General features: G+C 42.5%; 1 protein-coding gene across 2 annotated transcripts in view; it reads right to left on the bottom strand.

Annotated features, from left to right (window-relative positions):
* Window positions 1-2,196: 2,196 nt before the first annotated feature.
* Window positions 2,197-11,929, bottom strand: part of GABRB3 (gamma-aminobutyric acid type A receptor subunit beta3) — a 226,340-nt gene continuing 216,607 nt past the window's right edge. Inside the window, exon 9 of one of the 2 annotated variants that reach the window (XM_015141717.3) lies at window positions 2,197-6,802. In XM_015141717.3, coding sequence (XP_014997203.1) covers window positions 6,461-6,802 — 342 coding nt within the window. In that variant the 3' untranslated portion in view covers window positions 2,197-6,460. 2 annotated transcript variants of the gene reach the window in all.

Genomic DNA, 11,929 nt, shown 5'->3' with positions numbered 1-11,929 from the left:
AACCCCAGAATATATATTTGTGGGTGATGGAGTGAAATGAAATCTAAGAAGGTCTTGATGCAAACATAAATGTTATGTGGTTTGGATCAATTGAAGGAATGTAAGAAAAACAATTCATTTGACTTGAATCTTAGGAATATTCTCCTTGAAATAGCCCAAAGTTGAGATATTGTACTTCTAAAGGTCAGAAAGAAACCCAAGCAAACTGCTTAGCTCTGCTTTGAATAATATTTATGTAATCTTAATAACATCACAGTTGTTAATTTGTTTTTAACTTTTAGAATTTATTTATAAGTAAACCCCTCAAGGCTGGAGTATAGTTAGAGTGCCAAATGTACAAGTTCTCAATCTTGACAATGAAGTAACAACTGACAGAACATCTCTTTTCTCACATGGCATCAACAAATTCCACTTTCCAGGCTAAAAGCACTACAGTATTTCTGTTATTCTTCTTCTTCTAATGTTTACTTTTACACATTCAAACAACATACTAAACCTTGAACCGTACTTACATAATATAGTTCAATAATGTGGGTTGTTTTTAAGTTTTCAACTTTTAGGATCAATCTGTAAACATAATCTTAAATACTGAAATATAATTTTATGATCCCAGTGTACATGCTTTCCACCTTGATAATGTAAAATTATAGTCACAGAAAACAGAAGATGGGAGGTGGAAAAGGAGAAAGAGAAACACATGGAAGGATGGGGGCATTGTATCTTCATCTAAGAAAATGGGGAGTCAAGAGATAAATGCCCATACCTAGTGAAATAAATGGAGATGTAAGTTGTGAAGACATTTTCCTAAAACTACCTGGCTATGAGAGCCACCAACTAGTTTCCTATTTGGTTTCAAGATGCACAGACCCACACCCACACCCAACATGCCATTTCAGTGAATTGCATTTTACTTACAAGTACCCTCTACACTGCTTGCCTGTTGATTTTAACTGTTTCTATAAAAACCAAGGGCCATGAAGCACAAGTCCCTCTAATGCCAGGAGTACCTCAAACAATAACCATTGCTGGTTTAGCAACATGGGGCTGTATGTCCTACCTTAAAAGTGGTATCACAGGTTCCAAAGTGTCTGTCTTCTTTGAAGAATAATGTTCTTATTCATAGTAGGGTTGATAATCCCTATCCTTTAGAAGCTGGTAAAAAGGAAGTTAGAGCAGGAATTGTAAGAAGGTGTCACACGTGGGTGTGGGCAGGGCAGCTATGAGACAGGAGGGAGGAGACCGTGCAGAGATGGTCTGGGTATCACTGGACCCCACATGCAGGGAGGCTTCCTCCACCAATTAAAAACAGAATACTCTTTAAAGAAAAAGCTTTAAGAAATCCAGTCCTTTGAAAATCCTTTCTTCTGTGGTTATGGCAATTTAAGATTGTCACCTGGGATGGATAAGGTTTTAACCTAGTGAAATGGGTAAGAACTGTCCCCATTCATGATGTGACAGCCTTAGAAGAATTAGTGTGGCATATGTCCAAGTTGCGGTCCCCAAGTAGACCAGAAATGTAAAAAACTTATCCAAACAATGGAAAAAAAAGAATGAAAACAGGACCTGTAAAGAATTCCTAAAGAATCTGCATTATATTGCTTGAGAGTAAGGAAATTTGGAGGTAAATCTGAGGGCATTTTGTGAGACTTAAACCACCATGGGGAACATTCCTTTTAAGGTGTCTGCAGGTGAACCAACAGCTTCTCTGGGGGCCTAGATATAATTTCTCAATAATAATTCTATCTAAAAGTGTCCAAGGATCTGAATTAATTAATTAACTAGTTCTGAGACATTGCTTGGTACTTTCTCACTGGAGAAAAAAAAAAACAAAGAAACTGCCTTATCATACTAAAGAACTCAAGATAAGGATCAATACCACCTTGGCCAGAGCTTATAGGTAGGTTGGCTCCCTGACCTTTAATGTAAAAATATTTCTTGCTTAAAATACCTACATGAAGACAGGGACAAGTTAGAGCTCTGTGTGTCTAGCTGTCCTTTGAAGTTCAGGGTAAATAGTGATTTTCATTTTTTAAAGTCATAGTTCAATTGATCTCACACGCAGTCAATTTCAGGTTTATTTCTTTTTACTTTCAGCATAACCCAAATGGGCATGTGCTACTAAGAATGACTAGAATTAAAATAACCACACCGTCTTCACAAGATAGCCAAGGAAGAAAAAAAAAATCAGCCTTCACATTTAAGTCAGTTAGTCCTTTTTTAATAAATTTGAATTCATTCATCAACAAGTTTCATATTGTATCTATCACTCAATTTTGCTGTTTTTTTCATGTCAAATAATACCAAAAAATTACATCAATGTGCTTAAGCAAAACTGGGTTTAAATTTATCTTTACAATAAAATGAAATCAACATGAGAATTGATTATGACAGCAATCGCCTATTCCTACTAGAATAATCCTGTACTTACCTTAAACACACTCAACTGACTTGTGAAGTAGAAACATGAGACAAGTGTGACAAAACATGTTCACGGGGTTGGTCCTAGGGAGAGGCACACGGGAGCCACTCTCTGGGAGGTCATTGTTTACCCAGGTGTTGGGAATTTAGTATTTCAGCAAAACATGGCACCTTTCAATGCAGTAGAAGAGGTAATCAATCCAAGGCACACTAGCTAGTGTCCTGGAAAAATTTAATTCACCTGGGCAGCTCTTTACCCCAAGATTCGATGTTACTCTAATGGCTCACACTGAGAGCCAGAGTCAATTCCAAGAGTAACAAAATATTTCACCAAGTGTTCGGTTTTGCTTACATAAAATGGCCAGAAATATGAACTGGTTTTCAGGTGGAGAGTTAAAATAAGAATTAAGTGATGGTTTATACTTTCAAGCCAGGAGATTCAAAGTCGGACACATTCTTGTTAGAACACACCACGGTGGGACAAACACCAATGGATTATCTACTAGATGCTGAAAACGAACATCTACAACTGCAATGTGCCTGTCCCCTTAAAACCAGCCCCAGACTTGTTCGGCATCACCTTTGAGATGATCCCCTTGGTGAAAATGTCAGTGCTGTGTTTGGACGAGAGAGACGTGCCTTTGAGGGAGTGACCGAACATGTCAAAGTTCTGGGTGCTGGCATTAAAAACACAAGATATTGCAGATGTACAGGTAGCTTCCACACCTAATGGAAATATTCTCATGACATACCTTCTAGTTCGTTTGAGATTCAGGGGGAAATGGATGTCGCATGGTATAGACAGTGGAACCCCTCCACAGTCCCGGGGTTGGTGAACAGGAGTAACACTTGTTTTAAGGAGCACTCAAGTCTATCAGTCTTTCTCTGTAGGGAGTTATGTAGCAGGGCTCTTCCATGATCTCAAGGATATCTGAATATGGGTAATAACAAACTGTCATAACAAGATTCTTCTGTAGATCTTGAGCCCCTGTGGCGCATTTTGGAAAGACAGGACTACTTAGAAAATTAACTTTTTATTACTTTCAGTTGTTAAGAAAGAAATCTCATTATATCCCCAATGATAATGTTTCTCTCCTTACGCAAGAGGTCTGGGTGTGGGTAGCAGCCACCTCCCAACAACGTCAGAGGTCCGGGTTCAGGATTCCTCAACGCGGCTCAGTCACTGGCTCAAATAACTACTGTGGAGTAATGAGAGGTCATTTGTACACAACAGAGACTCCAATTCAACTCTCTTCTGTTAACACAGAGTTCTCTTCTCAATGTTCTCACAAGTTTTAAAAATGGAGAAGCTATAAAATAATTTTGTTAGAAGAAAAGTAATTTTCTTCTGAAATGGAGTAAAGCAAACACATACCCAAGGATCTTAAAAAGTTTTCTCTTTTTGTTTTTACAGAATATATGTATGTATTTGTGTGTGTGTGTGTTTGTGTGTGTGTGTAGTTACAAACACTATTTATAGTATAGCTAATATGTTAACTTCATCACGGTGTCTACAAAGTTGTGGATCCCAGTCTTGGTGCCAAATGCATATAAAAAGCTCAAAAGCTATTATGACTATACCATGCAAATTTATATCCAGAAAACCTCGGGAAGGAGACTGCAGCTCCTTGGAGCCTCATGGGGTCTCTGCCTGTGATATTTGGGTACCTCAACTATGCATCAAAAAAGTTGTAAATCACTTTTCTCCCAGAAAGAATTAATGTCACAGTTCTGAACAGTATACATTATACACTTAAATAGACCATCGACTGTTTTTGTCCACATCCATGTACATTTTGGGGTCCCTCTTCCGCATGTGGACCTCACACCTTTAATTACTGGATACGGAAAAAGATATACCTGAAGTATTGAAAGGGATAAGGTCTTTGCAAATGTATTTTTTTCTTTAACATGATAATAATGATAAGGCCACTTACAAGGTTTTTCCCAATCTGTTTAACTTTTAGGATCCCCCATTGTTACCGATGGAAAAAACTGTCAGAGAAAAGCCAAAGCCAAAGGAATCCCTGGCTAGTCTCCAGATGAAAATAAAACCAGAGAGCAGTGATTAGGAGGAAAAAGATAGGAATGAAGGAGGGAAAAGGGCCTTAAAGGAGGTAAATGCCTCTAGCGTGAGATTTTGTGGATTATGTTTCGTCTGATGGTGGGTTTTGAACTGTTGCAGATGCCCACAAATTAAAGGTTGTTACAGCCACCAAAGAAAAATCAAGTAGTGGTCAGCTCATGGGGATAGTCCACACCACACGCATCCTCAGGGAAGGTGGTGCCCCTACCTATGTCGAGACAACTGGGGCCAGCCATTGGAGCACTGGGCTAGACTCTGGTCCTTGGTTTTGGATAGAACAGAGAGGGCGAGGCATACGTGGCATTTTGGGATAAAGTATTAATTTAGCAGTTCTTCCTGCAAATTTTGCTTTTTATTTTTTCTCCAAATGCTCAACTTCACTGTGACACCTGTTTGCACAACTGTAGTCATTTCAGTTTATGGATGCCTGTGATAGAAATATTGTTTACAAAAAATATATCATCTCTTTTTTTTTTTCTTTAGAAAGATCTCATCTAAATAGTAAGTTAAGGTTGCGTCTATGAAACCGGTGCACCTTGTCTTGTTTCTACGAGCTTTAAAAAGTCCAAATACTGATGAGGCTGTGGATCAGAAGGAAGCAACAGTGACTGTGTTTGCCGTCAGGTTGCCCTCCTTTGCCTCAGAGAACGGTCATGGGTCGTTGGGTGACGCGTGGTGTGTAGGGGTCATGTTCCTGCAGAATCCTAGTCAGTCTAGGAGTAGTTGGATGTGCTTATGAAGTATGTCAGATACAGAAATAAAGGCATGAGGATGTTTCTTAGTTTCCGAAATTGAACAGAAGTGTTTTAGCTTCAATCTTAATTTCTAGATAACAGAAAGTAGTTACATCACATAAAGGAAAATATGACATCGCATGCTGCCATGATAGCAAGCGTTAAGAAACAGAATCTTGGTAAATATACATATATATGCATATTATGCAAATATATTTTCTATTAACATACAATGTTATAAGAATGATTGATAACATAACTGCAAGGGGGAAAATCATCCTAGATGGTTTTACCTTAGAGTAACGAATAACCTGAGACGTCTATGCTTTCTGTTGGATATCAGGCCTAGAAATCCATACGAGATGTAGAGCACATTTTCAGTGATTGAAATGTCATTGGCAAAACGTGCCACTGTGTTCGCACATGACAGTGAAGCTGGATCCACTCCAAGTGAACAAGAGAAACAAACTACACACTGTATATTAGAGTACTTACAATGAGATGCCATTCACTCCCGATGGGTTTTCAAAAGACGGTCGTTCAGACATCAACGTGGGATCTATCTATGTTTAAGACAACAGGTAAGCACACTGCCAGTGGCTCACCCCAGCCACTAAACCATTACAGAAAACGTATGCCCGATGAAAACAAACCTCATCACCAGAAAAGCCAAGAAGCCTTCGCTTACTAAACTGAACGAGAGGATATGAAGTGAGTGACTCAGTTTAAACTAGCAATACCACTGTATGAGTTTTCAAAGATTAACTAAGAATGTCTTTCTGATTTTTAAACTAAAACATCTAACTTATGGTAATAAAAGACACATTTGGGGATGATATTGTGTTTCACGCCCTCATTCTCAAGGCATAATATTTAGATACTTGTCCCTTTCAATTAAAAAAGAAAAAAACTATGACTTTCTTTAATATGCATCCTGTGGTAAATTGTCCATAGCTGCAAAATGTATATATGTATGTGTATTTGTCTTCCATACACATGGGCACTGACTCCTGTGTGTATAAACATATACACATACATCCTCATATACACGTGTATTTTATATATATGCTGAGAAAGTTCACATATATATACAATTGCGTATGTATATATGTGTGTGTCTGCTTGTGTGTGTGTCTGTGTGTGTACAGGTATAAAAACTTGACAGGCAGAGTAATATTTCACTCGTGTTAAATGAAGTCTTTGAAAAATCAAGTACAGTCACTCAGTTAACATAGTACAGCCAGTAAACTAAGTTGAAAAGAGAAAAAGTGAATGGAAACACGATCCTGGACCATCTGTCTATGGCATTCACATCGGTTAGATCAGGTATTTTAATTTTGAGCTGCGAAGACCTCCTCCGTAGATGGGTCTTCTTGTGCGGGAGGCTTCTGTCCCCCAGGAATCGCCCATGCCCTTCTCGAGGCATGCTCTGTTTCCTGTACTGGATTCCTGAGTTGTCAAAGGATATTGCTGAATTCCTGGTATCGCCAACACCACCTGCGACCTCATTCATTTCGTTGTGAACTTCCAGCGATGTCAACAGAATGTTTCCATGAGCATCCACCTAATTGGAAGGAAAATGCACATGGTTAGACAGCCAGCAGGCCAATGAATCCGATTTCCCTATGCAGATCCCGGACAGAATGATGTCACGCCATCACCTTACGTGTTTTACGAGAAACTGTACATCTGTCAAACCCAGCACTCCGTTTTATTGGAAAATGTCATTTTGGAGGTTAATTGCAGTTGAGAGATTTTTATTTCCTTGATCTAAAAATGCTCGTGTAAGAGATTAGATGCAAGAAGGGGGAGCGGCTTTTTCAAATTGCAATTTCACATTACGGATACAAATCCTTACTGAAAAACTTAAAGTACAAATGACTTTCAAGCTGTTAACTTAGGTGCTCTAACCATTTTCACAACGATGCTTTGAATAAAAACTATATTCTCCCATTTGTCTTTGGAAATCATCTCGTTCCCTTTTCTGATGATCTAACACCCCCAAATTACTACAGAGAAACACATGAATAGTCCCAGGATCGAAAGGCATGCCTGATGACTTCCGTGGAGTAGATACACACACCCCCAACCCCAACTCAAGCAGGCACCCCTTGCCCAATACTGGTCCTGGCAGGAGACTTCCTTTTGAAGGGCTACATATAAAATAGACGAAATTCCCTTCCCACAATGGAGCCAGACTTTACAATGATAGCGTTTTATTCTGTGCCAAATGTAGCTTCAGACGTTTCATGATGATGCCAAAGGTCCACTCTGTTTGTGGGTTGGTCTGCCCTGGAACTTTGAGCCTTTCACAGAACATCCTGGGGCTGGCGGCCCCAGTGGAGTCCTTTCTGAAATGAACTATTAGCATCTGCTTTCTGAGCAGTTCCCATCCCTGCTACAGCGTCAAGGGCCATTCCACGGTCCCCTGGGCTTTCACTCCAGCAAGCCCCACACTTCTCTATTTCTCTTCTCTTTCTTTGCCTGGAGGGCCATTTTCTCTGTCCTGTTTTTGGCTGTGGAAAGCCTACCCCGTGTTCCAGTACTAGATTAAGTGTCTGTGGCTTCCTCCATAACTCTTTCACAAAACACAGTTATTTTGTGTAGGAATAATTTATTGCTGTATTAATTTGTGTCTTCCCGCCTTCTGCAATGTCATCAGTGGCATCCAGCTAGATGAGCAGGAGGTGAGGTGGTGAGAGGAGTCCTGCTCGAGAAGGCGCTGGGCCTGTGTGAAGTTCCAAGTGGGGATAGGACCACTGGTGGGATGACCTCAGACTTCAAGGGGGCTGGGACACAGGAAGGGCTGCACATCCAAGGACCACTCAGACTTTGGTGGAAAGGCACCAAAGAGGACTCTCAGATATCTACAGGTTTGGTAACACCATTCTAGGTCACTTCATTATGCTTGGGGAAAGTGAGGTGGACATCGGGGTAACGTCCCCCAGGGAGGTTGGAACCCTAGGATCAACCCAGTTTGGTTCAACCTTGTGTAATAAAATGGAGAGTTATTTTCAGTTGCCATGAACCCCCAGGTTGAAGGTCATGTAACCTGAGCATGCCCAGATGGACCAAGCACACAACCATAGGTGGAGCCTAACTGCTCAGCAAACACCACATGGCAGGATCCAGCATCCAATCAGATTGAGCCCTTGTGCCACCCCATGGCACGATGCAGCCAGACCACACCTCCCAGCATCACCTCATTGCAAGAGCCAATCAGAACATGCCTCATTACCCTATGCCTATAAAACCTGCCCCAAACCTCAGTTCCACGAAACAGATTTGAGCATTTCCTCCTATCTCCTTGCCAGCTGACTCGCAATAAAACTTTTATTTTCTCAAAATTCGGTGCCATCGTATTGTCTTCCAGCACATCAGGCAGTGAGCCCATTCATCGCTCGGCACCAAGCTCACAATCCTCACCAGATTCCGTGAGTATGTTACCCTATGCAAAAGTGACTTTGTGCTTGTCATTAAGGGCACATACCCCAAGATAGGAAGATGACCCGGGATTGTCCAGGTGGGCCCAATCTCATCACACCTTCAAAAGTAGAGAACTTTCTCCAACAGGAAGCAGGAGAAAAAGTCAGAGAGATAAAAGCAGAGGAACTCAAAGCCTGAGGACTTGAGTCACCCTCGATGGAAAGGCTGCAGGGAAAACATAAGAAGGAACAAGGCAGCTGATAGGAGCAAAGATGGCCCCAGCTGACAGCCCAAAATCAAATAATCCCATTAGAAAATGGACAAAGGATCTGAATACACATGTCTCAAAGGAAGACATACAAATGGCAAACAGGCACATGAAAGAAATACTCAACATCACTAGTCAGGAAAATGCAAATCAAAGCCACATGAGATATCTCACCCCAGTGAGAATGGCTACTATCAAAAAGACAAAAATAACAGGTGCTGGCAAGACAGCCAAGAAACAGGATCTCTTAGACACTGTTGGTGGGAATATAAATTCATACAGCCATTATGGAAACCAGTAGAGAGGTTTCTCAAATAACTAAAAACAGAACAACCGTAAGATCCAGCCAAGGCAATGGGGACCTCAATTCACAACCACAGGGAGTTGTACTTGACCAAGCACCTGAGTGATCCTGGAAGCACAGTTAACCCCAGAGCCTGCAGAAGGGAAAGGAACACAGACTGCCAGTACCTTAATTTCAGCCTCCTGACACCCTAAGGGTAGGACCCAGCCGAGTCTCACTGTACCTGCACGTCTGGCCTAACAGAATCATGAGATAAAACCAGGTGTCATTTAAAGCTACTACATTTGTGGTACTCTGTTACAATGGTAATCAACACTACTATAGGAGGTGAGAGGGAAGGTACATTTGCATTGTGCCTCAAAGAATGAGTAGAAATTTTTCAGACAAAATGCAGCAAAAACATCACAAGTGAAGCTTGAAGAGTACCTGAAATATTTTGAGAAAGGCAAACACTGTTCCCAGCACATACTAAGCCTGAGACAGATGAGGTCACGATCGTCACCGCCATGATCACCTTCGTATCCTCTTATCACAAGAGAAAAGTACACCTCGTGCTGGGTGGAAACAGATTAGATTCAGGCCAGTGAGGTTTTTGTTTTCTGTATGTCAGGTGAAAGGATTTCAATTTAACTCTTTAGGGAACAGGAAGAGTAATTTCTAGGTAGAAAGTCATAGATTTCTGAAGTGCAACTCAAGCTGTAAGAAATTGAATTCGAGAAGAGAGCGTGCAGAGCGGGGCCGCAGGGAGAGCGCCCTGCAATGGTCTGTTTCCTTTAGGGCGGTCCGGAATGGAAATGCCCGAAGCCCATGAATAACTGCTCCCCTGGCGACTGCAACCCATCTTGGGGTTTTCCCTAAGCCTTGAGCCACACACGGCATGCCCACAGCAGCAACGCTGGGCCTCCGCCTGCCCAGTGCTGAATCTCTGTAGCTCAGGGGCTGGGGAAGGAGTGGAGAGTCACTCAGCACCCCAATCCCATTCCGGCCCATGCACTCCTGTTCCCTGTGAGCTCCTAGCAGGAGCGTTCACACGGCAGCAAGTGTGCCATGAGTCCGGGTGGGGCCAGTGCTTCTAAACCAGTGCTACATCCTATAGTGCTAGGATAAACAGTGTCACTGTGGGTCTTCCCTGTCGTTTACGGCCAGCATTGGTTTAGAAGCGGTCAGAGAGTGACCTCATCTGTCCTCCACTGGATGGAGTGGTCTCCTTAGAATGGAGGACGGCCAGGATGAGAGCGCTTGGAGATGGGAATGGACCGAGATCACACCACCCGTGCTGGAAGGCCCTTCATGGAGACACATGATGTGGGAGGTGAGGAGGGCATTTTCTTATATTTTTTTATCCAGCAGAAGGAAAATTCTAATGGAGCTTGTATCTCAAAAGCACTTGGAATGTTAGACCTTGGTAAAATTTTGACTTTTTCTTTTTTTTTTTTTTTGAGGTGGAGTTTCACTCTTGTTGCCCAGACTGGAGTGCAATGGCGTGATCTCAGCTCACCGCAACCTCTTCCTCCTGGGTTCAAGCAATTCTCCTGCCTCAGCCTCCCGAGTAGCTGGGATTACAGGCGTGTGCCACCACGCCCAGCTAATTTTGTATTTTTAGTAGAGATGGGGTTTCTCCATGTTGGTCAGGCTGGTCTCAAACTCCCAATCTCAGGTGATCCTCTTGCCTCAGCCTCCCAAAGTGCTGGGATTACAGGTGTGCACCACCGCACCTGGCCTTCTGTTATATATCTGTCCTTTCTGTTTTCTTTCCATGGGATGATTAGCAGGAAAACTCTTTAAATGACAAAGTATGTCTGCATGTCTTTAAGACAAGGGAAGCATTCCTTGGTTTGGGAGACAGAGTTTCTCATTGTACCAAGAGAATATGGCAGGAGAAGCCCAACAGTTAAATTCAGGTGTGGCTGAAACAGGTGCCCATGGCAGTAGCATGTCCCCTGTGCAGGCCACCTAGGGCTAGCTGTGGGAGTGCTAGGGCCACATCCTCCTGGGGCAAGAGTAGCCATTCACTATCCCTGAGAAGGGGTAACCTGAACCTGCCCTGGATGCTGCAGGGAGGAGGGCTTGGCTGGGCAGCCCAGCTGGTCTTTGCAGGAAGAACGATTCACAGCAAGATTGTCCAGGACAGAAGCTTGTCCTCTGGTCTCTATCTCCTTCCAGCACCTTCTATGGTACCTTGTGCCACAAAGGAAAGACGTGGTGGGGAGAATGAGCTGCCTGGCTCACACTGGGAATCTTGTTGTGGGGAGGGCCTGGGAGGGGGGTTGGCCAGTGTGTTCCTGTTCATTTGGGGTGTTCCATTCATTCCATTTACTGCAACGAATACGCTTGGTACCCCACCAAATACGTCTGATTTTGAATCATGAATCAGAAAGTATATTAGGTTACCATGTAAAGGAATTTGATAAATTGAGGTCATTTATCAAACAAGCTCAATTTGATTTTATTAGAATGTCCAGCATTTTTTTTTTTTTTTTTTTTTTTTTTTTTTTTTTTGAGACAGAGTCTTGCTCTGTCGCCCAGGCTGGAGTGCTGTGGCCGGATCTCAGCTCACTGCAAGCTCCGCCTCCCGGGTTCCCGCCATTCTCCTGCCTCAGCCTCCCGAGTAGCTGGGACTACAGGCGCCCGCCACCTCGCCCGGCTAGTTTTTTGTATTTTTAGTAGAGACGGGGTTTCACCGTGTTAGCCAG

The sequence above is a fragment of the Macaca mulatta genome, chromosome 7 (genome assembly GCF_049350105.2).
Source record: "Macaca mulatta isolate MMU2019108-1 chromosome 7, T2T-MMU8v2.0, whole genome shotgun sequence".
Taxonomy (NCBI): domain Eukaryota; kingdom Metazoa; phylum Chordata; class Mammalia; order Primates; family Cercopithecidae; genus Macaca; species Macaca mulatta.
The sequence above is the reverse complement of the archived record's forward strand: the minus strand, read 5'-3'. Positions and strand labels throughout refer to the sequence as shown.